The 26,953-nt window shown below is 38.0% G+C and overlaps 1 protein-coding gene and 4 non-coding genes across 6 annotated transcripts; 1 reads left to right on the forward strand and 4 right to left on the reverse strand.

Annotated features, from left to right (window-relative positions):
- Positions 1 to 110: 110 nt before the first annotated feature.
- On the reverse strand, positions 111 to 192 carry Trnas-aga. Its single transcript has one exon. It is a non-coding gene; the product is annotated as a tRNA-Ser (tRNA).
- A 1,199-nt stretch (positions 193 to 1,391) lies between these two features.
- Trnaw-cca lies at positions 1,392 to 1,463 on the reverse strand. Its single transcript has one exon. It is a non-coding gene; the product is annotated as a tRNA-Trp (tRNA).
- Positions 1,464 to 2,002: 539 nt separating this feature from the next.
- Positions 2,003 to 2,076, reverse strand: Trnaw-cca. The gene has a single exon. It is a non-coding gene; the product is annotated as a tRNA-Trp (tRNA).
- A 72-nt stretch (positions 2,077 to 2,148) lies between these two features.
- Trnaw-cca lies at positions 2,149 to 2,222 on the reverse strand. The gene has a single exon. It is a non-coding gene; the product is annotated as a tRNA-Trp (tRNA).
- Positions 2,223 to 3,145: 923 nt separating this feature from the next.
- Positions 3,146 to 25,700, forward strand: LOC117293448 (putative bifunctional UDP-N-acetylglucosamine transferase and deubiquitinase ALG13). 2 transcript variants are annotated; one of them, XM_033775786.1, is made up of 21 exons: positions 3,146 to 3,483; positions 5,507 to 5,590; positions 6,177 to 6,227; positions 6,874 to 6,920; positions 8,159 to 8,231; positions 9,260 to 9,341; positions 9,466 to 9,629; positions 10,462 to 10,594; positions 10,852 to 10,916; positions 11,976 to 12,076; positions 12,516 to 12,649; positions 13,422 to 13,632; positions 14,098 to 14,254; positions 14,421 to 14,550; positions 15,018 to 15,083; positions 15,657 to 15,694; positions 16,419 to 16,656; positions 17,207 to 17,287; positions 18,048 to 18,088; positions 18,566 to 18,848; positions 19,522 to 25,700. In XM_033775786.1, exons 1-21 carry the CDS (start codon positions 3,367 to 3,369, stop codon positions 20,565 to 20,567), a joined length of 3,342 nt encoding a protein of 1,113 aa, XP_033631677.1. In that variant the 5' UTR covers positions 3,146 to 3,366; the 3' UTR covers positions 20,568 to 25,700. The 2 variants fall into 2 exon arrangements, with proteins under 2 accessions (XP_033631677.1, XP_033631678.1); XM_033775787.1 differs by having other exon boundaries at positions 3,149 to 3,483; positions 20,209 to 25,700.
- Positions 25,701 to 26,953: the final 1,253 nt, after the last annotated feature.

Here is a 26,953-nt window from a genome sequence, read left to right on the forward strand (position 1 = left end):
CAAAGGAATGTGAGATACGACTAAAAAACCGCAGGAGAGGGATGCCGCCAAAAGGCGAACTAAAATCAGTAGCCTAAAACAAAAAGTTAAGTAAAAAAAAAAAACTATGGCGTAGTCGGCAGGATTCGAACCTGCGCGGGGAGACCCCAATAGATTTCTAGTCTATCGCCTTAACCGCTCGGCCACGACTACTTACTGAGTAATGCATGCATTTGATTATGAGTGCGTAATATCAAAGATACTATAGCTTTGGTAATATCCCTAACACCGCGCGCCACGTATACACAGCTGTGTCATAATCTGTCCAGAGATTCCGTCCGTCCTCCATATTTTTTTTATGAGAAATTACGTAGGCTGAAGGAGGATGTTTCAAAAGAGGGCGCTACCAGAGGTAGTTTGTACACAGTTTGCCGTATTGGGGACAGAATCTAGCTGGTGCGCAACTTTTTTTTCTTTCTGTACATCAATTATTGCCACAAGTGTCTTACTCGTAGTGCTTTTCAATGGAGAACATTTTTATAGGATGGCAATTTCACTAAAATATGGCCAGTGCTTACAACACCAAGCCTCATCACTGGGGAAGCTGCACTCAAACTCACAGCTAGTGTGAGTTTGAGTGTTGATGACTGATCTAGACTTATCATAGCAACTAGGCAAGAACAATTGGAAACTCAGGGGTAAACTGTGAAAACAAAAACCAGTTTCCAGTGATCATAACAATTTCAATTTGGCCTATTTCAGAACAACAGTGTACGCAGGGCACTCACATTTGGCTATTGTCAAAGCAAAGACTACGCTACTTCGGGCAGAGGAAGCTGTTTTTCACACCTTTTTATATCAACAATTGCTCGTTGCCAAGGAAGTTTGTATGCTAACAATTATTTTGAATAATATTACCTATAGTGCCCACCATGAAATACATAAACTGACAAACCTGTAGAAAATTGAGATCGATCGGCCATCTGGTCTGGGACACGAGAAATTTGTGCAAAAACTGATCACACATTATTTTTCCATGACATCGATGAATAAATCGCTCACTGAGCGATAAACTCCAAACAGGAAGTTAGCTTAATTATTTCTCATCAAATAACACAGACAGAAACTTCATCATTACAGCATGTAAGTTTTATGTACATTTTTTTGTACGTCTGTGATCTATAGACGAATTTTTTTCGTACAAATTCTGTAATTTTCCTTTAATTACTGAACCACTTTTAAGCCTATAGATTAGGCCCCTACATGTTCAAAACAAATGATTTAGAAATTTGGTGTAATCAAAACGAGAGTGTTTCTTCTGTTATGGTACATTCTTAAAAGTCTGGCATTCTTTTCCCTGTTTTCGTACAAACAACATTCCCAGCAGACAAAAATGGTAAAAATTTACCTTTTGACCCCGACGTGATTCGAACACGCAGCCTTCTGATCTGGAGTCAGACGCGCTACCATTGCGCCACGGAGTCACAATTAGTGAAAGTGATTTTATAAACGTTTTTATATCTGACTTCATTTCACTGTGGACCTTGCAGATGATTACACCAGCCGATTATTGTGTGCAGTGATGATGAAATGTTGCCATGGAAACCGAAAGCCAACACAGAAAACGCCAACCTCATTATTTGCTATAAATACCTGTTGTAAATGACTCACATTATAATATGAAATCTTCTGGGAAACAAGAATATTGTTTTTTAGACTTCAGGTTTAGTCCCTGTTTTGTTCATGAAAACAATTATGTGAAGTAATTTAACTCGATCGAAAAGATTTTTTGTACAAAAATGACCAAACAATTTCAAAATGTTGTATTCACTTAGCCTTCTTACATTAATTGACATTTCGTATGCTTTTTGTGTGGACAAAATACCATGCAAGGGTAATTTGAACCCATTAACATGATTCGAATTTAAACACCATCTTATGCAGTGACAAAGAGTCAGATGCGCCACGTGTTTGATATAATTTGTTTACAGGCAAAACGGAAAAACCACGATTAAAGAATGATTGATTCCGACGTGATTCGAATACGCAACCTTCTGATCTGGAGTCAGACGCGCTAATCCATTGCGCCACGGGATCAACGAGTACAAAATTAAACTTTTTCACATTAAGATTCTGTTTGTTTTCTAACTAAAATTAATAATAATTTATTGATCCTGACGTGATTCGAACACGCAACCTTCTGATCTGGAGTCAGACGCGCTACACCATTGCGCCACAGGATCAATGAAAACCCAATTTCAACTTTTTCAAACGATATTCTGTTGATTGCTATTAACTAAAGTTAATAATAATTATCCGGACGTGATCCGAACACGCAACCTTCTGATCTGGAGTCAGACGTGCTACCATTGCGGGAGTCAATGAAAACCAAATTTCAACTTTTTCAAAGATTCTGTTGATTGCTAACTAAAGTCAGTAATAAATTGATCCCGACGTGATTTGAACACGCAATATCAGACGCGCTAGCATTGCACACGGGATCAAGTCTTCGTAGATTGAAGACAGAGAATGAAAAGCGGGGGAAAATTTCCCGCCCCGCCCGTCAATCAAAAAAAGTGTGTTCATAATAGTGAAGGTTCACTGTTACGTTTATATACTACTAATTCTACATAGAGCAAGGAGAACTTTATGTCGGTCAATTCCGTAGACGAAGTTATTCAACTAATTGCCCCCCGGCCCACCCCCCCCCCCCAAAAAAAAGGGGGGAGGTGACGAAGATGTGAAATGCGAACGGAGATTGAGGCTTTTATTTACAGTGGACAATGGCTAGTGTTTTCGTGAACTTCGGCACGTCCAATCTCACGCCCCAGAAACCGTCCAGTGGCCGAGGATAAACTTTCCGAAATCGTAGAGTTGTGAAATCTGTCAGTCCCCCCTCCCCAAAAAATAATGGTAAAGCTACTCATTCCTGGAAGTTGTGTACAAAGCAAGTCATCATTTACAAGCTTTTAACTGATAAAACAATGTGTTGACCGTTGTTATTGATAATTATTAATTTTACTAGAAATCTCAAGCTAGTAGAAGAGCAAACTAATTGTACTCGATGCGTCAATGGTCAGTGGCCGAAGTCTAAATGTATGTTTTAGCCAATCAGAAACCGTTTCCCAAAAGAAGAGCACGTGCAAAAGTGAATCTGTAAACATCGTCCGTGAAACGCGTGCTTCAAACCACACACACGCATATTGCGTATTACAAAAACATGGCGACAGTTTAGTCAAACAGAAAGCAAAAGCTGTCAGCATTTAGTTAATTTGCTCGCCCTTTTCGTTGCTACGTGATTATTGTTTTCTGCATATTTTAATTTGTGGGCAACCCAACTTAGGGCAGTCACATGAGGTCCTTTTGTTGGGTAATTTACTTGTCACAATGCGTCGGTTCCAGAGAATTATTGAGCCGATAGACGACTATTTGTCTTCAGTTGGTTTGTACAGAAAAGTCACCGCGAAGGATGGCTCCTGCCTTTTCCGTGCAGTTGCAGAACAGGTGAGAAATATTTTGCATACGTTTAGGTCGGAAACGTGATAAGTATTTGGTATTTTAAATTGTGCTTGTGTTTGTATATGAACATAAGTATTCAAAAGTCAGTATAATTGAAACTGGCAACAACCGTGAATGTATGGATGGAATGGAGAAGTCTAGAAAAAGTTGAAGAACAGGAATTTGGGGGAGGGAAGAAGGGGCGGGGGCTTCTTGGTAGTGGAGGGTCCGAGTCTTGGCTGGGACAGTGTGGCAACATGTGGCAAGTACACACTCCCTGCCTTATTTGTTTGGGTGTGGAGGAATTGACCTGGGAAAAGTTTCCGTATGGATGGCACCACCACTTTTTCATTCGATATGAAATAATATAGTATCTAATTTACCTCAATAACGAGATTGTAAAAATGAGTGAAAAGGTCACAGTTGGTGGCGCCATACGGAAAGTTATCCATTGACCTGCCCTCCTAAACAAATTCTATGACAATATTTCTGTTCAATAATTGAGGTAACTTTCTGTATCACGCCACCACTTTTTTTTACTAATTTATACAAAAAGGGATATCTCAATGAGTCGAGGTAGATACTAATAAATACTATAATTACTATATTATTTAAGTTCTAATGAAAAAGTGGTGGCGCCATACGGAAACTTTTCCAATAATTATAAATATATAATATTTTGTGATGTAATTTTCCTTTTTATGTCAACTAAATTGAATGTTTTTAATAAATCATAAATAGTAACTAATAATAATAATAATATTTTACTTATTTAGCCTATGTGTTATTTTGCTTGGACTTGGTTGGTTTGTATTTTTCAGAATATTGAAAAAAGTTTCTGTATCCTGCCACCTCTAATTTTTAAATATGGTCCAGTAACCCATCCTTTCATACTAAACATCCTTTGTCCTTGCCACTTCACTCCTATTGGTTCATAGCCATCAATATTGTTTCTGAAATAGAAACTTTGATTGGCTGGTATTTTCCCGCTTCTTTCTGGATCCTTCCCTTAATCCCTTTCCCCTCTCTTTTTCTATAAATGGATATGTATTTGTTTGTACTTGTTTTATGCCTCTGAAGAAGGTCCGGTTTGGATCGAAAGCTAAGGCCATCTACCCTATTCATTTTAATTTACCTAAATGGGATACATTTTTTAATTTTGTTTAAATGGGTTAAGGTGGTGGCAGGATAAAAAAGTTGTAAATATAACAATGCTACCCACGAAGACAAGTGTTTCATGTCACATGCTTTGTATTACCATCCCCTCCCTGCTTATTTAGGATAGGCTTTGATAAAATTGAGGGGGGAGGGGTGTTGAATTTCACAATCTATTGAATGACTTGGTCCAGTCAACTAATTTTGTTTGCCTCAGGCTCTGAAAAGCTGTGACATACATTTATTTTGTCATAAAAAATATCACCTAAAGTCTGAATTAAAGCCATTTTTAAGTTTGAGTTGAATAATGTCAACTACTTCTTAACGTTCTAAACAAGTTACAACTTAAATTTAAATTCCTCAGACTAGGGACAGTTGCTGTGTGAAATGGTTCCTTTAAGACAAGTTTTTGCAAATTTACAAATTTTATGTTAGAGGCGACGACGAGACATTGCGACACAATGGTCATTGGCTTTGCCAATGTTTGTTTTGCTACAATGTATACTGTAACTTGAGCGGTCATTTGTGACCAATTAAGTCATTGTACCAGACATTATTAAAATAACCTGCCATTGGCTTAGGCTTAACCGAAATATGGGTTACGACTACATTTGCTAAGGTTATTGCTAAGGACATCCTATACTTCCATGAGACTTCCATGATTGTTGCTAAGGGTGTTGTTAAGGATGCCCTATACTTCAATGTGATGGTCCAGTCCTATCCGAATAAATGGCTATGGCTAATACTGTTACTAAGTGTTTTGTTGAGGATGTGCTGTACTTCAAAGCATGTTGACACAGGGGTACAGCCATAGCCGTAGCCGCCAATTCAGACACAGCCTTAATTGTGTAATATTTTATTTTTCTACTTTTAGGTGTTCCACACTCAAGCTCTTCACGTCAAAGTGCGAGAAGCCTGTATCCAGTACATGGAAAACAACAAAGATCGCTTTGCTCCGGTAAGCCTGAAGAGTCAATCAACTGAAGAGGGCAATGAACTACATTGGTCGAGATAGCAATGTTCTTCCATATATGGGTGTTGAAAGCGTGTTACCGATAACTTCAGTCAAAATGGCGCAAAGTCTGAGTTCATATTGTGCATTTCAATGACAATTTAGGATTTTTTGAAGTGACTGTGATGGGAGTCAAATCTCTCCTACAGTTCAAGAAAGGAAATAGTTCATCTGAACTTGTTTGGAAAAGTATACCTTGATCGGTCCCTCAGAATTTTCTTTGGTGGCAGTACTAGTTGGTATCAAGTCGCTGTGGTCCAATGATTAGACTGTAGGACTTGCAATCCCAAGGTTGTGGGTTCGGATCCTACCAAGCTAACCACTGATTTCACAATGACTACAATAAGGCTTTTTTGTCTGCTTACTGAATGACAATATTTTTACTGTTATATACTCAAAATCATAGACGTTAAGCCAATGTTTGTATGAGAGAGATTACGAGTCTTATGAGTTACCACCGGATTGCTTCGAGCCTAAAAATTTATGAACTGAGATTTCTCCATTCAGATGGTTATGATTTTTTTAATTCCAGTTTGTTGAGGGACCTTTTGATCATCACCTCTACAAGCTGAAAAACCCAAAGGTAAAAATGATTCATTACATTATGGTGATTGACAGCAGGAGTGGCATACCTGACCAGGGCATGACATTTTCTTCCTTGATAAGAACAGGATTACCATTCAAATTTCCACGTGATTTTCAGGTTAAAGCAAACAAATGCTGGATACCAGTAACAAGCAATCTGTAACAAATGGAAATTTGGTTGGTAATATTGTTATTATCAAGGAAGAAATTTCATGCTTAGCAAACTTTTGTGCTTAGCAGCTCTATGAAAGTGGGCCCTGGCCAGCCACGGGACGTTATTCTGACTCTTGCATCGAAACCAACTTGACCTGCATTTATTTCCTCCTCTGTGCCTCAACTCACTTACTCCTTAATACTGATACACGCCAAATACTACACAAATGTACAGGAACATTTAAGGTCAAGAAAATACTTAGGTCTGCTTGATCCTACTTGGTTAAAGGCACTGGACATGTATGACAATTGTCAAAGACCGGTATTTTCGCCAGTGTGTCCCAACATATGCATGAAATAACAGATCTGTTAAAAATTGGTCTCAATCGGTCATCAAAGTTGCAAGAAAATACATGTGAAACAAGCAGAGATATAAACTTAAAACACTGTTATATTTCCATCTGTTCTAACTTCTCTCTTTCTTTGTGTAGGAATGGGCTGGTCAAGTTGAGATAAGTGCCTTGTCTCTTATGTACAAGTAAGTCTATATAAAAACTTCTTACTTTCATTTGATTATTGTATATGCTCATGTTGTAATGTTGTAACTTTTAACTGATGTCATGCTATTAACTTTTTATTTTGCATTTATACAATAGGACCTTTTGGTTGGTAAGCAGTTACAACAGTTAATGTATTTTCATAGTTTTTATCTTTTTATCTTGCTTTGTATTGTACACTAAGCTTGGGCGGTTCCAGAAATTTGGGGCTCGGTTCCGATTCCGAAAAAAAGCTCGGTTCTTAGACATACCCGGTTCCAATTCAATATAAAACATAAGCCGCCCGTCCCGAGCTCACACACACACAATTGAGCCGATCTATTTTAACTGAAAATAACCAAGTTAATCAGACATCGGTCCCGAGCTCACACACACACAATTGAAGCCGATCTATTCTCCCTGCATTTAACCAAGTCTTTGATTTAGCCGGCAGTACGTCCGTTGTGTAGCAGTACGTCCGTAGTGCAGTACGTCCGTAGTGCAGTACATCCGTAGTGCAGTACGTCCGTAGTGCATGCAGTGTGTCGTCTCTGTACATACAAGTGTACATGCCTGTACATGCCTGTACATGCATACAGTACTGTGTGTTTTGTGCATGGATGGGGCAAGCTTTTATGAATATGGATATATCGGCAGCCAATCACAACGTGCTGTCTATTTGGACTTTGGACCCTACATGTACATGTATATGCATGAGATATACATGTATAGATGTAGCATTGGAGGGGGCTGTGCACTGTGTATGCAGCCACACGTGATAGTTGATACTCATGTCGGCTTGAAGCCTTTGCACACTGTATCTGCGGTCACCGCTTTCAACATCAAGCCTCAATTTAGTCTAGAGCCGGTTCGTCGCAGGATCGGCTCCACAGAGCCTTTTATAGTTGGGACTCGGTCTTTTAAAATCGGAACCGACAAAAGCGGGTACCCGGTTCCACAGAAGAGTGGAACCGCCGGTCCAGTTTTCAATTTGGAACCGGGTAGAACCGGGTAACCGAAGGAACCGCCCAAGCTTATTGTACACAGCGCTTTGAGGCCGATTTTGCTGTAGTACTGCGCTTTGTTAGTTTCTTTATTATTATTAATTTTATTAGGGTTGCACTTTGATGGCTAAGCCATTATTTACAAATGCCTAAAGACAATCTTAAGCATTCATTGCTAATTCTTAACAAGTGAGTATTTTATGTTAACTTTCTTGGCAACATTTTTTTGTCCTTAGGAGAGACTTCCATGTATATCAGGAACCTGGAATGGGTGCTTTCAACGTAACTCAGAATGGTTTCCCAGACAAGGTTAGAATTACCATTTTGCGTCAAAAAGTGTTTGCTAAATTTATGGATTTTTTTCTGAGGGTTCCTTGTGTAGTGATAAAAGAAAAGAAATCACTAAAGAGGTTTAGTTTTGTTTTAGATTCTGGTTTTCATTGAAAAGGAGAAACCAAGCAAAATTACATCTCAGGGTGTGACCAACAACTCTACCAACGCCATCCTAGAAAAATCACTCAATCCTGTTCTCATTGCTATTTGAGTCCTCCCCAAACAAAATCCACAGGCGAACAATTAGTCTTGGTTTCAAGCGCTCCAGTTGTGTACCCAATAATGAATACATGTCATGAAAGAATTTATTCGGCGGTAGAGGGTGCTAACAGTTCTGTTACCTTTGTATATCGCCCTGTGGTGGCAAGTGGTTTGGCGGTAATGATAGTGGTTAGGTTTCGGTCTGACTGAATGTATTCATGGCAATACAACTAGAACTTCTGGGAACCATCATTAGCTTGTTATTCGATTGTGATTCAGATCTATGCATTCTAGAGCAGACGTTTTAAAGGAACTCTGTCGTCCAGACTATAGTCTGCTTGTGGCTGGACATATGGAAACATGAAATATCAACCGGGGCCCAATTTCATGGCTCTGCTTACCATAAGCACAGAATCGGCGCTTAGGGAAGCAGGGAATTCTGTGCTTACGGCAAGCATATTTCACAGGTTAGCTGCGAATTTTGGCTTCTGCGCGTGCGTACTCCACGTTACTAGGCATTCTACGCTTGCAAGGCTAGCACAGAAATTTGGCCCTTGCACATAAGCGGGGAATCGTGATCGTAAGCGCAGAATTCGGCGGAAAGCAGACCCATGAAATTGGGCCCAGGTACTACATGTATGCACATTGACCATCACATCACAAACAAAAGCTTTAAAGGGCACTGTCATTATTATCGCACAGCGTGTGCAATAAGTGGGTAATTAGAAGCGGATACCACAACAATGTTTTAATTTATTGTCTGTGTAAATGAAAAACAAAACGGTTATTTTATTTTTTATTAGGTTGTGTTGTGCTTCTCCCATGGTAACCACTATGACAGTGTCTTCTCAAGAAAGTTCCAAGAAAACGCAGCCATTACTCAAGGTAAACTACACATGATTTGGGAAACTCTTCACTTGGTTAAATCGTTTTGATTGACTGTGGAAGTCTTTCTTGCACATGTATTTGGGCATTAACATCTTCATTTTTTTCCCACAACCTCCACCAGCGGTCATCTATGAGATTTTGTACAAGGATGTCTTCAAGCTTTCCAAGCAGGTGGATGAAGCAGTCGACATCTTAAGATGCTCCAATAAGAAACCCAGAAGAGACAGTAATTGTAGCGCTGAGGGATTGAAAGAAAGAGACGATAGAGAGTGCGGAATAGAAAGGGTATTTATAACAAAGATGTAGTTGAATTTGCGTTAATTATAAAAATAAAAATAAATTGCGTGGTTCGTACCGTCTTCCATATGATCTTTTCTTCAGCTTTTTCGTATTGTTTCCGCAATACATGTTTATGTTTTTGGTCATGTAGAGTAACAATGTGCACAACATTATCAAGCACATGATTTCTCTCTTCTTGTATGACTGCCCTCCCTGTGCACTCTGCGCACAACTCTCAGCCAATGATAGCTCTTTATTGACCTCTGTGAGGTGACTGTTTTGGCCTACGACATCATATTCAAGGGGTCTATTAGCAAAAGAAAAATGAGCAAGGTGGTCACTGGAAGTATAAAAGGTGTGCTTTCGTGGCTTCAACTAATAACTGTTTCGATCAATGGCCAGTGGTCAACCAATGGCAAGTTGAATTTGAATTATTTGAATTATTTGCACACATTTATTTTATTGCTGCCCTACATGTACATTTACACATTTAACAAAGTTTGTAACTTAGAATATGAAAACAAATGAAAGTTCACAATGCTTTAGATAGTTATATCTATTAGGAAGCTTTAAGTAGGACAACAATTAGGTTAAGGTGAAGCAGAGGCTTTTGTGCCTAAACCTATTGACAGACAAACAACAGAAAATACTATACAGAAGACAGAAAACACACGACAGACTAGACAAACAGAATACACGACAGAGGCTAGTATAACCGAAACAGTTATTGGTTCTGAAGGGGAAAACGCGCCCAAAGGTGGGCAGCCTCCTGATTGAAGGTGCAAGAGGAATACTGAAGCTCATGAAGTAACTTTGAATTTTTTTTTTTTCTCGATAGGATGGGAGAGATCGTTATGGGAGATTTCATGAAGAGAAGAGACGTCCTCCTCTACCCTACAGGGTTGCCAAGGCATTGGATCCAGAGATTTATCGGAATGTGGAATTTGATGCATGGAATGAGGAACGAAAGGGTGAGATTCCAGGCTCAAAGTTTTACTTTACAAACAACAGTTAGTTGCTTTGGCAGTCAGTTTAAACTAGTTGACACGTAGTGATTTTTTTCTAAAAATTTCTTAAGCCTTTCAATTTTATTGAAAAAGACAAAGCAATCAACGATTGCAGGGCCCGAATTCGTGAGGAAAATCCACCAGACTGCAGGGCTTGTAGCTCGATAGAAACCTGCCAATTTAAACATTACTGACATATTATTATTGATGGTTTTAAACAGAGCAACAGCATCAAGATTTCCTGTTAGCATCGGGAATGCAGTACGTACCTGGAGATAAGTGTCAGGTATGTTACGTGACTTATAAAAGAAGTATATAAAGAACGTACAGATATTATGTAATGCCCTGATTTTCTGCTTACAAGATGCAGCTTATCTGAAAAAAAAGTGTCTTATCTAACGGTGCAAAACGGCCCATGAAGCTATTGTTTTTATAGTGTATGGCAGGCAGTGGCGGGCATTACCCCTTCCTTCCCAGCGTATGGTTTGTTTGCTTGTTGATAATCGTGAAAAGCCCCTTAGTCAAGGTTGAATTGAACCCATTTCTAATGAAAGACAAATGTTGTTGATTGAGTATGTATTTCTAGATTTGGAGGACTGCATGAGTACATTGTTTTGCTCTACATGAAATCAGATATACCACCATTATTATAGTGCAACAGTTGAGTAATGAGTTACCATTATTATTCACCCAATTCCCCTGACATTTTTTTTCTTCAATTCCAGTCAATTCTTTACCACAATATTCTTGGTTGTTCCATTTTAAGGAGCCAGTTGTGGTAATGTGCAGCAAGCATTTTAAGCATTGGTACATGCTCATGATATCTTTACATACAATTTGTCTCCATGTTTTATTATGTAGAGTATTATAATCCACAGAGTTTAGTTTGGTTCCCCAAGCTCTCTGGGGGATGGCATATTTGAATAATCACCATCAAGTCCAATCCAACTTCATTATGAGTATGTTGTAGATTTCAATCTACTATTTATAGGGTTTACCTAAGGAACATAAGTACTTGGCACTCTTAGATGATCCTCCATTCCATCAATGGTCAACAAAGAGTGATATGGCCGAGCATCAAGTTCAAGTTCTGGTGGTTTAAATCATCGGTGTGAGGTAACTGGGAGGGCAGAGATGGTTCTTGTGATTGAAGTAGCTTAGTGCACCAGACATTTGGCAGTACAAGCTGGATGCTCCCAAGGGAGCTGAGTGGGTTAAGGAGTGAAATAAAATGGCCCAGTGACAAGGGGTAATAATGTTGAAGCGTCATTGAGTGATGGACCTGAGCGCTTTATAAGAAGCCACTGATAGTAACAAACCATTTATGATTCTTGTGTTTTCTAAGGTGTTCCTCGATGATCCAAAGAAGATGTACAATGCTCACATCCAAGACGTGCAATCCTGCAACGGTCCTGTTACTGTTTTCATTGAAGACTTGGGCGAAAAGTAAGACCTTCGTTCTTAAATTTATAAAAAGAGATCTTTGTCCACTAAACCGATTCTGGAAGTTCACCTAGCCAGTACTTTCACTCTACACAAAACATTTTAGATTTGCTTTTAAATGTGGAAGACTTCAAATTAAAAAATTTACATATTACATTTTTACACATGACTTACTTTGACTAAAGCCTAGTTTCTGTGTATGCTTTGTGCAAAGCAAATTTGACGTCACAGCCCTGTTTTCGCTGCGAATATTTTGCAAGAGTAGAGCTCGGCAAATTCGCAGTCACAGAAAGTATGAATCGAGCTGTACTCTTTCAGTTGAAGGTGTATGTGCTTTGTCATTCATTATTCTCTTGACAACAATTACGCACACTTTGAAGCACTTTATAAATCATGTTTTTGTGTAACTTTCTCTTGACTTTTGTTTTTTTGCTTTCAAAAGACACACTATTCCGATGAAGAATCTCCGACCGACTGATCCAAGTCATCGACCCTGGAGCCCTCTTAGTGGCAGACACTACAAGAATCTGACTAGCTACTATCATAAGTTCACAAACGGAGTGGCAAGCGATTCAGGTTGGTCATGACGTCATTTTGTGTATTTTAGCCACCTTTTCTTAAAGGTTTGCAGTAAAACGGTTTCAAATAAGTTTTTTCTGAGTATTTATGAATCATTTTAAAATGCTTTAATTGTAAAGTTATTTTAGCCTCCTTTTGACTGCCAACCATGTTTTGTTTTTTGTTTTTATTTTTTGTTTTGTTATAAACCAAAGTAGTAGTAATAAGAAAGAAAATAATTTTGCATCGAGGATATAGATTATAATTTGTTTTTTACCCTTTCACCTCTAGCCACCGGGCTAGCTCGGTGGTCTAATGATATGACATCTGCTCTAGCAATACAAAGTTCTCCCACTTGAATCCTACTCGAGTGATATATCTTTGGATTTATTTCCACAGAGTTCGGGAAAGTTCTGAGTATGCAATGCTTAATACACAGTGGTTTAAGGGTAAAAACCAAATTATAATAAGAGAGAAGTTGAGACCTTCCAGGCTTTCTGAGTTCCTGAAAGGCAGGGTATACTTCTGGTATCATCACATGGTGTATCCCAATATATGCTGAGCTGAATTTGTCATCAAAGTTGCACAACATTTTGTGCGTTCAGATGCCTGAGAAGGGCTTCATTAGTTCAACGGTGTCGTTTCTGACAATGTTTTATAATATCAACATATCATAACCAAGTACGTTTTTAAGGTCATTAATTTTTGGAGTAATAGCCAAATGTCCCCTCCCCCTTAAGATATTTTCTTAGTTTTAAAAGTTAACATCCATTTTGTATTCCGAATCTAGAAGTATATAGGATGAAAGCCAAGGCCATGAGGAAAGTTGGTCCGATGATGAGTCAGCCGCCAAATGTTCCCTTCAACTCTCACTACTCCTCTCCAGCCCCTCCAAACAACTCTCAAGGTTTCGACCACGGTCAACCACACCAGCATCCACCATTCATCCGCCCCTTGATGCAACACGACAAACAGAGTCCCAGATCAACTTCTCCCTACCAGTAAGTCAATCAAGTAGAAGTAAAGTGTGTCCCGAGCCAATATGGCTCACCGGGATGGTGTTTATATCTGGTTTCATTACCTAACTCCGCAGGTCGCAGGTTCACATTCCGCCTTAGTCAATTTTCTTTGTTCTATTCAGAATTTCTTGTAATTCGCAGTAGAGTATATTAATATAGGTCACTATATAAATGGGTCACTATATTATGAAAGCCATATTACTATTAGTATGTCAAAACATTTTGGATAATAACTTATCCTGTACTTTCAGGCCTGAAGTTTCGTCTTCGAAAGGGCATGGCAATTTTCATTTTGCAGAGGGCACTTTTATTTAATACATTTTTAAAATGGCCCCAATGTCAAGACCAGGGTAACAAAGGCAATTGCCTCAGTGTCATTTTTGTAACCTAAAGAAGCCATACAAATTAATTTTAACCTTTTTTCCCCTGAAACTTGATTTTCTTCAGGAAAGGTAAAGGAAATGGTCGCTGTAACCACACGATGCACAACTCCTATCCAAACAGTATGGTTCAAGAAGAGTACGATGAGAAGAGAGCATTAGAAGAATCTCTTGCTCTCTTTGAACTTCAAGAGAGAGACTCCAACTCATTTCCTGCTCTACCGGTAAGTCTGGAAGATGTTCTTTTCTGTCAGTGGGGGCTGATTTCATGTATTGTTTTGTTAACATTGTCTCTCCGCATTGAACATCTCTTTAGATTGATTTGGCGCATTACAAATGTCTATGTTTATGATTCTTATTATGAGGCCCTTTTCTCTCTGGTTGTTTCAGGGACACCAGTCTGGTCGCATCAACTTGGCAAGTCCAGTTAACCTGTGGGATAAATTCAGAAAGGAAGGCAGGAAAAGTGTCTCTCCCATCCAGAGAATAAACACACCGTCTCCCGTTGCTATGTTTGATGGTAAGGAGTTATCTTTTCAAGTTTTTATGTATTTAATCGCCCTTTCCATCCAGACTCCATTCCCTTGAAGATGTTTTACAGAAACCCTGATGAAATATCAGCTTGGTGTGTGAATCTTGTGTTTTGTGGACTTTTCACATCGCCTTTAAGTTTGAACTGTCAATTTCTTTCACCTTGAAGAAGAATTTATCCAGCAACTGGATCCGTTCATGTGATTTGGGTGTTCAGAGCACACAGCATGGGTTTTCCCTATGTTTTTTTTCCCCTCCCCTGTCTAAAACTGCAGAAAAGGTTACAAATGGTTGTTCATGTTCTCTCATGTTGACCCTAGCAGAGTTTTATTTATGAAAGAAGGCTTTGAAAAAGACTGAGAATACAAAAATTGAATTATTTTAACAGATAATCTGTTGCCACCACTCATCTGAAATAATTGTTTAATTGTTATTGGTCTTTTCTCTTTTTTAAAGGAAGAGGAAATTTTGGAGGTGAGAACATCCAGGGAAGATTTCAAGACATGTCTCTTCATGATAATGGTAATAATATGAATGTATGAACCACAAGAGAGTTGCAGGGAAAAAACCCCACCCATGTCGCACGAAGTTGTGTGTTCGAGACCTGAAAATCTAATTCTGAGGTCTCAAAATCAAATTCATGGAAAATTACTTCTTTCTCAAAAACTATGTAATTTCAGAGGGAGCCGTTTTTCACAATTTTTAATACTATCAACCTCTCCCTTTTTTCGTTACCAAGTAAGATTTTATGCTAATATTTATTTTGAGTAATTACCAATAGTGTCCACTGCCTTTAAGCAGCTCTATGAAATCGGACCCTGGTCTTGATACTTGTGTCCTTATTTAGCAAGACTCCCTCCCCTCCTAGTAGAAGCATGATTCAGTTTCCAACATCAAGGGTGTTTATGTTTTTCATTTATAAGTGATTCAGGAATTGGCAATTATTCAAGTTGTATCACCAATGTTTTGGCAAGACTTTCAACTTGCAAGATCCTATCATAAAAAGAAGAAATATGATTCATGTATGTATTCCTCAGAAACATCGCTTGTGAAATTCTGGAAACTTTTTGAAGTTGTGTTTTATTTTTCCCTCAGGAAGAGGTGATGGGCAAGGTGCACCTAATTCAGGAAGGGTATGTCATAATTCATCAATAGCTTATTTTCACATAAATAATATGGCTTTTTTATTGTTTGTTCAGCTGATTTGCCCAGCCACTGTCACTTTCTAAGTAAAGTTGTCAAGCATAACTGCCTTGTCAGAACTGAGAAGTCTCCCAAATTCAAAGAATTTCCTCCGCGGTAGTACATGTAGCAGGGTAGTAGATGGTACAGTAAGACAAGTTCTCAAAAGAACACAATCTACCTGGCAAGTAGATACACATAGTGTTACTGCAAACCGAATATAAATTCATAACTGCCTTGCTAAAGATAAGGGAGGCATATTTAGAGAGCGTTATAGGTGATGCAGTGATTGTTTAACAGCCTTACTTATAAGTGATCATGGCTGGGAAAAGTGGGTGTTCTATGGTCTGTAAAATAACCGATTTTCCCAGACACCATCACTTGTTGGGCTGTCAAGCAATTTGTCTTTCTCTCCTCAAGCACCATGAGCGCCTTCTTTAGGCGGATACCGGCGCTCCACTAAGTGTTCTTTATTATTATTATATTATTATTACCATCTCATGCTCATTATACTATATAGCTCATGATACTATCATGCTGTTCGAAACTTCAAGACCACACCGGCTCTTTTCAGAATGAACACTCCACCAAAAAAAGATTTACACACGGTTGTAACTGTTTACTGTTACTAGTCATAGTTGCTTTGTATAATATTTCATTTGTTCCTTTCTTCAGAATCATTTCAGCAGGGACAACTACCATACCAATCAGCAACGGGAGAACACCGCTACCTCCCATGACTACTCCCCTAACGCTCCAAAGTGGCATTCTTCCAACTCCACTCTAAGCACCAGTGGGAGTAATGCCTGCCACTCGGCCGGTAACACCCCATCCCCGCCATCGGTTCCCATGATGCCTGGCTACAATGCAGGAGTGCCTATTGGGATACCACTCTACCCGATGGTCATTCCATGTAAGTATCAGGAAGGATCTTGGGTTTGTTGGGCCGTATTCGAATTAGTGGCTACGACTATGACTGTTGCTAAGGGTGTTGCTAAGGAAGTTCTACACTTCCACACACGATGACGCAGAAATCTAGCTGTAGCCGTAGCTGATGCAACCAATTGAAACACTGTCTCACCCATACACCAATCTGTATTAAGCACTGGAAACTAAGAACTTTCCTGAGTCCTGTGAAAAAAGAAAAATCCACTGGCATACTTGGGTTTGAATCCTGTAATGAAGCCCATTTGAATTTCATTGAATTTAGGTTCAGCTTTCAGTATCAGTTAGGGTTTAATTTTTGTATTAGTTGTTGGTTTTAACTTGCTACAAATAAACAGAAAATTTGATTGATACATGAAATTACTTCTTAGAAAGATCAGTGCCACAATCACTTTTCTATCCACAAAAAACTGTCTTGTGTTTACAGCAGATTGTCTAGTTTGATACAAAATTGTTAGTTTGTGCCAATCACCAAAGTTATTTATATTTTGTGTTTTTGTTGTTATAAATCTTTTCAGTGACTGATAATTTGACTGGACCTGTCAATGCTTCTGCCACAGCCTCCAGAGACCCAAATGGCTACGATCTTCCTTTATCAGGTATTGATCCAAACTGATCTTCCTTTTATCAGGTATTGATCCAAACTGATCTTCCTTTATCAGGTATTGATCCAAACTGATCTTCCTTTTATCAGGTACTGATTCAAACTGATCAATCCTTTATCGGGTATTGATCCAAACTGATCTCCCTTTATCAGGTATTGATCCAAACTGCTCTTTATAAAGTAGAACTTGACATTGATGAAGCAACAGAAATGTATTTATTGATTTATTGAGACAGGGTAGCCTTATCGGTAATACAACTGGTTTTCCTAAGGGCCCTGTGTACAAACAGTAAAAGTGAAATGGCCGAGCGGTTTAGAGTATCAAAATCAAGTTCTGGTGGTTTAGTCCTCTGGGTGTTGGTTCGAATCCAAGCCATGATATTTGTGTCCTTGAGCAAGACACTTCATTAAAATTGTTTCTCTTCACCCATAAAAGGGTAATGCAAGGGTAGAGGTTGATATTGTCTTCGAAAATCCTTTGGAACGCCACGGCATCTGAACAAGATTGCAGGAATGTATTGGCCCGATGACCAGGGCACTAATGTAAAGTGCATTGATACATTACTGTAAAGTGCACTATAAGAACTAGTTATTATTATTATTATTATTAATAGTATTGCTTCAATGGAAGAAATCTGATATCTGAATAAGATTTTGATGTTTACTGAGTTGGCTTTTGGGTGAAATAACAGTTTTTAGTCAAAGCGTTCAAACTAATTTTCAAACTTATTTTCATTTTGATTCTTTTCTTACAGATGTATCTACTATGCGCTACTATTACAACCTTGGGATTGAGGTAAGGATTTTCAACAAAACTGGTCAAAGTCTCGGTAACATTTCATTTCAGTATAACTCAATTCAATGTTACTTTTATTTCTGCACTCACAATAAAAAAAAGGCAAAGAATCATTTGGACATTTTTAGTTTCACAATACAAGCAAAGAGTAATTAGAACCAATGAAAATGTTTTGGTAACTACTCGCAAAAACTGTTAGCATAAAAACTTACTTGGTAACGAGAAACGAAGAGCTGATAATAGTATAAAACATTGTGAGAAACGGCTCCCTATGAAGAGCGCTTTTTTTTTTAGAAAGAGATAATTTCTTGCTTAAACAATAAAAGGTTAAGGTCTGAGGTCTTTAAATAAATCAGCCTGCCATTTAGTGTATAAATTATTTAAATTATGGTTCTCCGTCAAAATACCCAAACAACTTGACCCTATTTCTCTCAAGTTCATTAGGCTGTGGTTCTTTACAAACTATCCTCTGTACAGTATCACCATCGCCTCTACCTCTTCCAAATACAACAGTGGCAACAACAGCAGCAGCAGAGTCAGCAACAGCACCAGCAACAGCAGCTTCCTATGCAGCAGTCACCAGACCACCCTCCCTGCGCCATGGTGTCACAGACTCCGCACCAACAGCCAGCCCAACAGCATGTGATGCAGACATCAGTCACCACACATTACTCCCCGGAGGGTCCTGTTTCTGTTGGTGGTAATGCTTCTGAGGAGGAGGTGGATGAAGGTATGCAACAGAGAGTATGCGCCTCCAACGGTAAGCAGCTTTCTAACTAACTCATATTGCACTTGACGGGAGGTTTACCTACTGGGTATTATTGTAGCTTACTTTGTTACTGATAAAGTAATAAGTCTTTCCATAAAATGTGTTTCCATGAAATGTCACATTCAGGCAAGCATAGGGTTGTGCACTAGGCAGATGCACAAACACATATGCTTCATTAGCCCCATACAAAACGGTGCAATGGACCCTCATTGTGCCAACCTGGGCCTAATTTCATAGAGCTGCTAAGCACAAAAATTTGCTTAGCGTGAAATTTCTTCCTTGATAAAAACAGGATTACAAACAAAATTTCCATTTGATGCATAATGCCTGTTACTGGTATTCAGCTGTTGTTTGCTTATCCTGAAAAATCACGTGGAAATTTGGTTTGAAATCCTGTTTTTATATGAAGGCCAAAATTTCATGCTCAGCAAACTTTTGTGCTAAGCAGCTCTATGAAATTGGGCCCAGTAGTGTTGATGCCCTTATGAGTTAAAATACAATTAATATATTTCAAAGCTAATGCCGCAAGTTTTAGTACAGGTAAACGAGAGTATAAAGAAATGTCAAAGACCGTCCCTGTACATATTCTGCAGCAAGATTGAATGTTTTAACTTTTTATTGTGGTGTTTCTGATTGTTTAAACTTTGCTAAAATTGACTGCTAGGTTGTCAACAAGATGTGGCTGTGATTTCCAATCAGCAGTCGACCTTATCTTCACCCTACCTGAAGAACAAAGGAAGAGATCACCTGAATGGTGTTCAACAACAACAACAACAACAACAACAACAACAACAACAACAACAACATCAGCAGCTGCCTTTGCCAATGAACGCTGTATATTTCACTTTCCCGCCACGCACCATTGCTTCCAGCCCTCACGACTCTACTTCAACTCTGGTTCAAGATCAACAATATGTCGATAGACAGATCTCAAGATCTGCTTCACAGCTGAGTTTAGAGGGCCAGCAGCAACAGCAGCAGCAGCAGCAGCAGCAATGTGATTCTGATAATGTTGTTCTTTCTGCTGTTAATACCGATTCCGCAGTAGGTAATAGTGCGGCGAGATCTGCAATGACAACCCCTATGAGACTCAGCATGCCGCTGAGAATCCCCACTCCACGGTCTGAAGAGCACAGCAACAATGCTCACATTGATAATCGGTCACCTTCTCCATTCCTTCCAGCTTGTCCTCCCGAGATCCGAGTCTCCAGTGCTGCCCGGAGTCTGGTCACCCCAACCCGGCGTAAATCTCCCTTTGATGTTGTTAGCCCAGGAGTATTTCCCATGTCACCCTTCCCAGTTGTTCAAAATACTAACGCTACTATTCACCTTCCTCGTTTGTCTCAAACAGGACCCACCCAGTCGTACTACATTGAGTCCCCAGTCCACCAGCACCTTGCACAACAGCAGCAGCAGCAGCAGCCAACACTGCAACCCCCACCAGCACCCGTAAACACCTTCTTCAACCCACACGCTAATCCAACGGGCATTCAAACCGAGCCTTACGCACATGTGAATTACCACCCAGCACCACCAGGTAACCTTGGCACCTATCAGTACCCAGTGCAAGGTCAGTGGCAACCTGCATTTCCTTATGGTAGCCCAGTGAAGGTACCCACGGTAGCCTATGGGCAAAGCCCTCCTGTCACTTTCATTGCAAACACTGCACCGGCCTCAGCGCCAGCTCTTTACATACCTGCAACCCACTAAAGATTATTTAAATTCATGTGTACCTTCCTCCATGGTTTTGGCAGTCACTTTGAGAATTATTGTAATAACTTGGTGTATAAGAACTAATGTTACTTCTCACAAGAGCACTCTTTTAGGTTTCACCGGAACTTTAAAAACTTCCCAAGTAATAACAGCATTGAGAAATATCAGACTTTTATCGGAGTTCAGACTTTTTTATGTCTGTTTGATGAAAAAATGAGCTGTTATTTTCTCAGATAATTATTTAATTCTTCTCTTTGTCCAATTCTCTCGTGCTGAGGACACTGTCCCCAAAAGCTACTTCAAGTCTATAACCCCAAAAGGTTGAAATTTCATCATTTCAACATACACCTAACATGTGGTACAGATTATTTTGTCAGCAATTGCTCTTACCCCTGGTTTTTACATTCTGTTACTGACCGTAACTTTAACTCCATTGTTAAAGTGCAGCCATCTTGTTGTGTCTTCCATGTTTGTTATATGTCCATAGTGAGGCTTGGAGGAAATTTCATTCTATGCTATGCAAAATCACTTTGAAGCAAAATCACTTAAGTTGTTTTAAGTTGAAATGTTTTCCTGTGGCTGAGGCTGTTATCTTCAGGGGCAATAATGTAGAATAAGAAGATGTGTTGATCTAGCCATAGCTGTAGCCAAATCCATTGAGTCCAAATTGGCGGCTATGGCTGAGCTGTATTCTTCAAAGGCAATAATGAAGTAGAAGAAGATACTGTGGTCTAGCCATAGCTGAAGCCAAAGCCGCTGAGCTCAAATTGGTAGCTGAGGCTGTTAGCTTCAGAGGCAATAATGTAGTATAAGAAGATGCAGTGATTTAGCCATAGCTGTAGCCAAAGCCACTCAGCCTATGGCCATGTCCAAATTACCGGCTATGGCTGAGACTGTTATCTTCAGAGGCAATATTGTAGTTTTAAAAAGTTGCAGTGATCTAGCCATAGCTGTAGCCAAAGCCACTCAGCCTATGGCCATGTCCAAATTACCGGCTATGGCTGAGGCTGTTTTCTCTAGAGGCAATGTAGGTATAAGAAGATCAAGTGATCTAGCCATAGCTGTAGCCAAAGCCACCCATCAAAGTCAGTGAGTACTTATATGGCAAAATGTTACAGGCTTTTACTTTATGAAATCATATGCAAGGGGTTGGTATAAATTATTTGAATTGATGTGAAGTTTTGTGATTTCTGTAAATGTGATAATATGGCAACAGATGGTTCTTATGGGCTTACTAACTTTAATCATTTTTTTTCCTTTCAATTATTGTGGTGGATGGTGTTGTATTAACAAGAAAAAATGTAACTTTATCTGTTACCCTGGTGTTTTAAACAGATTTATAAAACTCCAAAGAAACGGGACAACATTCCTGAAATAAATTTGACCTTTTTTCAATGACATGCAAAACAAAATATACAATTTATTTTTCCTACATAATGTTCCAAAGAATGGAGAAGAGTCAGAAAAATATGCAAAAAGAAAAGAATTATTATATGACTACTTTATTTTGTATTAAATGATAATCTTGGCAGAGAGCCTCGATGATATAAAAGATAAAATTAATTTGCAATGAAAATAATATGAACATTAACTAAATGTCTTGTGACTATAAGAAGAAAAAAGGTGCAAAAATTGCTTTGCTGTTTCTTATATTTTTTATACGGTACAGTAACGTGTTTGTAGTAAGATGGCTTTATTGATATCGGTTGAGAGTATATCTTGTTCTTGTGTTGATTTTGGAATCAATGGTCAGGGGAGGTACTCCTAATCTTTCTTTTTAATTTGGTGATATGGATTACTGAAAATATTTTGAATCAACGACAGCACTTAGTATGGGGTTGGGGGGGGGGGTTCCCCCAGGTAATTGATTTGCCCCCTGCCGCCATTTTGACAACCAAATTATTTCCCACCTCCGTTTTAACCTGATGACTGAAAGTAAATTTGACCCAAATCACACCCATATTAATTCAGAATGTTGGTGTAACCCCTAGCTCAAGATTAAAGCTGGTGTAAGTCTATCATCGTGGTAAGACAATCCTTTTTCCAGCAGTACAAAATTACATTAAAAATTAATGTTTGTCCCCCTTTATTTTTGATACCTCCCCCCCAAAAAAAGGAATATCTGTATCCAACCCAAAACCACGTTTTGATTATAAGATGTTTGGTTTAGAAAGAATACTGTATAAATAACCTACCACAGATTATCTGTTTATTACAAATTTTGAATACGTGTCTTTGTCAGTGTTAATTTGGATTGATAATAAGTTAAGGATTTACTGTTTTTTCTTAGTATATGTTATAAGTTAAAGAAAAAAAGAAAAAGTAAAACAACCTTAGTTGAGATAAGTGAAAATGAATGTTTGCAGCTTTTAAAAGATTGTTGTTTCCAAGTTGAGTTTTACCTTCGTTGATGGTGTTGTATTGTTTTCTTAGTTCATTTTAAGTTCACAGATTTATTCCATTGGTTGAAATTGTTTGTTTAAAATATATTTTAGTGTTTATCAACTGAGGTAAAATACTGGATTCAGTGCCTTCGTTTAACTTAAATGCCAAATATTTACAGGGTAAAATATATTTCTAATTTTAAATACAGTATTCTATGCAAAAATGGTGATATTGAAATATTATAAAAAGTGTAATAAAATACTCGAAGATACAAAAATTCTAAACCACTTATATTTTGAATTAGTAAATGCTTTGAGTGGGTTTTAGCTAATTTTGTAGAATAATTATTTGATTGTCCGGAGAATTGCTTCAAAAATTGAGAAGTGTGTTATAGAATATGTTATTGTTGAATTTTGAAATCAATTATTACCTTTGCGCAGGTGCTTTTTAAGAGTGTTTCAATTGTGTTGTATAGTTTAAGTGAGTAGGTTTGCGATTTGATGTTTCAAATGTTACAAATGTTTTTAGTAAGTTTAAGACAATTGTTATGGTATTTTTCAAAACAGATTTTTGCCCATTTTGAATCAGTTTGCCAAAGGTAATGTTTTCTATTTAAGTTTTAGTTTTGTCCTGCATTGAGGGCACCCTGCCGCGTTTGCAATTACTGGGACGGTGATAAATCAAATCAAACAAATGTTCTTGAGTATTCTTGAGCCATGTGGTGCTCTTCTGGTTTCCCACAGATCTTAAAAACTTCAGAGTTTCCCGGTTTCTCACAAATCAATGTGGGACAAAACTAGAATCAATTGTTCCTTCCCTCCTCTGCAAAATATTCAAATTTGTATTGTTTCGAAGAAGAAAATAATAATAATTAATGCCCATATGAGGACTTCTAATTTAAATAAAACGCTCATTGTAGTTAATTTTTTTCAAATTGATTGTATTTAATAATAATAATAATAAGTGTGTATGGCCTGGTTTTAAGAGGGTCGATATGTTATAAGTATGCGTTAGTATTTGTAGTTTTTGGGCTGTGTGCACTTGGTTTTGGTTTGTTTGAAAGTTGTTCATAAACAGTATTTGGTTTTTCATAGTTATGGCTTACCGTTTTCAGGCAAAACATATTTGTCTTTCAAAGTAATTATCAGAAAAAGAAATCATAATTAATAATTAAAATTTAGTTTTGCATCAGTGATCATTTATAAGGTAATGACATTTTGATATATTGTAAAATGATCAGTCATAAATTATTTTTGGCTTAATCAGTGTAATCAGTGCCACCAAGAAAAAAAAAATGATTTTGTGAAAGTGTATTTTGAGATTTAAGAAGAAGAAGAAAAAAAAGTTGATATATTTGTACCTTTTAGATGCCTTAATATAACTTATAAATTCATGGTTTAGGTTTCAAAGCTTTGCATGGTAGGAGAGAAAATTTATTTTGTTTACTATATTATTCAGCCATGTTGATACTCAAACAGTGATTATAGTTTTATTGTAAAACTCATCTGGAAATTTTATTTCCTGGGTTTTTAATTTAGAATGTTGCAAAATTTTGAAGTTTGAAATATTGTTTATTTACCTAACAAAGTTTGTTAGTATTTGTTATATTATGTAGTAGCATGTGTTGTTAAATGTACATATTTATATATATCTAACATAAAAAAAGTTATTTTATTTTAGAGTACGGTAAAACAGTTTTAAAAAAAACAGTTAAGATTACCAATCCTTGTTCTAAGCTCAAGTTATCTTTGACATGGTATTTCGCCAGTTTTCTATAAAAACAAAACATCTTTTGCGTTGTATAGTTCTAATAGTAAGGGGCCATCCAAAGTTTTCAATTTTTGCACTGGGCACAAAGAGTATGAAGAGAGAGGAAGTTGGTCAGATATGTTGGTGACTTTTATAAGGTATTTAATATGTTGTTATTTAAATAAGGTTCACAAATTTTGACAGGAAGATGATGATAAGTTCTATCATTTGGGGGAGGGGGTTGGATTCTTCATTCGTAGTTTCTCTGCAAACCTGAAAATGCTGAAAAACTTTGGAAGGTCTCTTAATTGAATTGGATTATTTTATCTCTGTTGCCCCTCTGTTGCAATATTGCTATCTCTAGCCCTAATTTTGGCTGGTAACTTTATTCTGGCAAGCGTATTTTTGTTGTGCTAACCTACATTGTATTTTGTGCTTGAGCAGTTCTTTATAAAATTGGCTCATGTTATGAGACTTCTATTTATGTTAAGAGAATGATATCTCTGTTAAAAAGATTGACCACTTCACCTGACTTCAGCAAAACAATCACCTGTGACATCAAAATTCGTTTTGCACAAAGAATTCGCAGGAGGTATGAACTGGGCTTTACAGGAGCTTGTTTTAGGTTGATTTCAACTTTTATTTAGAAGATGCAAGTTAATCTTTGTAAGCAAATATTTTGTGCAATGTCAGACTGACTGCCACATTAGCTAAAAATATGTTCTTTATGTTGAAGATCCTATAGTAGAGAAGACTCGTAACTATTTATTCACCTTCTGTTTTCTGCAATTTCTTTTTACAATGATTTGATAAACGCGTTGAATAATGCCGTGTAAGCTTATTATATGATTTTTTATTAATTTTGCTCATTCCAAATCATTATTTATTTGTGGATCCACTGTAGGGTGTGATTTCACAACTTCCAAAGTTCTAACCAAAAAGATGTAGCGCATTAAAAATGTTGACATAATAAAATGTTCCTGCTCTTTATACACAGTGTTTAGCTTGTGTGGAGTTTTGTATTGTTATTGTCAAATTTATTGTGGTAGTTAAGATCAATGCTGGGAGATTGGGGTATGGGGGGGGGGTAGATATCATGGCCACATCATTGCATAACAAATTATATATTATATATTATATATAAACAAAATAGTCTGAAGGCTTACTGATTATAAAGGAGATACTGGAACCATTTTTTTTTCTGTGGTGAAATGAAGTTGTGTTCAAGAAAACTAAATCTGAAAACCTAAAGAAAAATCAAAAAAATCTGCACTCCTCCTGAAAGCACTCAGACTTTTTCAGACTTATTTGAAGTCTGCTTGGTAAACAAAATGATGTTTTATAAATGATGCTTTTTGATCTGCCTGTCTAGATCTGGGTATTCTGTTTCCAAAAGTTCTTGGAATCTATAACTCCAGGGTAATTAAGAGGTGGAAATATACCATTATTTAAATGTAAAGATCTGGATTCTATGTTTTAGATTTTTTTTTCAGCAGTGACTTTTAAGTTTACCCATGTCTGGGGCAGAGGGGGGAGAAGGTGGGGTGGGGGAAACCAGTGGCCACTTACATGAAATTCTACACCATCTCTTGATGACCAAAAGAATCTCAGTAAGAGAACTCAATAAGTGCGGCAGCAGTGCCTTTGGCACTAATGCTGCCGTCGGTTTCACAAAGAGTTAGGACTCGTCTTATCTCGAGTTAAGACGAGTAACTCGTCCTAACTTAAGATTAATCTTAAGGTTTGCATGCTGCAGTGCAGGGTTGGGACTCATCTTAAGTTCTTAGATTATAGTCTTAAGTTAGGAAGAGTTTTGTGAAATCGACGGCTGATCATTGCTCCTGTATCTCAGCGGGCATTCAGGTATATTTTCTCCCTGCCTTTCTACCCTCTGTGACCCTTGCTGGAACCCTGCTGACTGGCACCTTGCATTTTGGCTTATTTTTCAGTCTACCTAATTGCCTTGGCTTTCCCTATTTTTGGGGGGCTTTCCCTTCCATCACGTCTGAAGACGACATTTTGTCAATGTTTCGCTCTACAGTGGTTTCAGGGTTTCATAGCAACTCTGACCATTGGGTAATATTTGTGCTATTTATTTTCACTGGTTGTATCCTTCCTCTATGGTTGTATCATTTACAAACTCAACTTCTTCTTCTTCCGTGAAAGTACAGTCCACCATCTGGTGTATTGTGTACTGTGGTAGTTGTGTGCATGCGAGGGTGTAGACATATACAGTGCAGGTGGGTGAA

This window comes from Asterias rubens, chromosome 8, assembly GCF_902459465.1.
Source record: "Asterias rubens chromosome 8, eAstRub1.3, whole genome shotgun sequence".
NCBI classification, from domain to species: Eukaryota; Metazoa; Echinodermata; class Asteroidea; order Forcipulatida; family Asteriidae; genus Asterias; species Asterias rubens.

Bases quoted from the DNA above. Each gene is read 5' to 3' on its own strand.
- LOC117293448 (XM_033775786.1), top strand. From the start codon at position 3,367: ATGCGTCGGTTCCAGAGAATTATTGAGCCGATAGACGACTATTTGTCT. The intron at 8,232-9,259 runs GTTAGAATTACC...ATTTTTTATTAG, and splicing joins AGAATGGTTTCCCAGACAAG to GTTGTGTTGTGCTTCTCCCA. The intron at 12,077-12,515 runs GTAAGACCTTCG...TGCTTTCAAAAG, and splicing joins ATTGAAGACTTGGGCGAAAA to ACACACTATTCCGATGAAGA.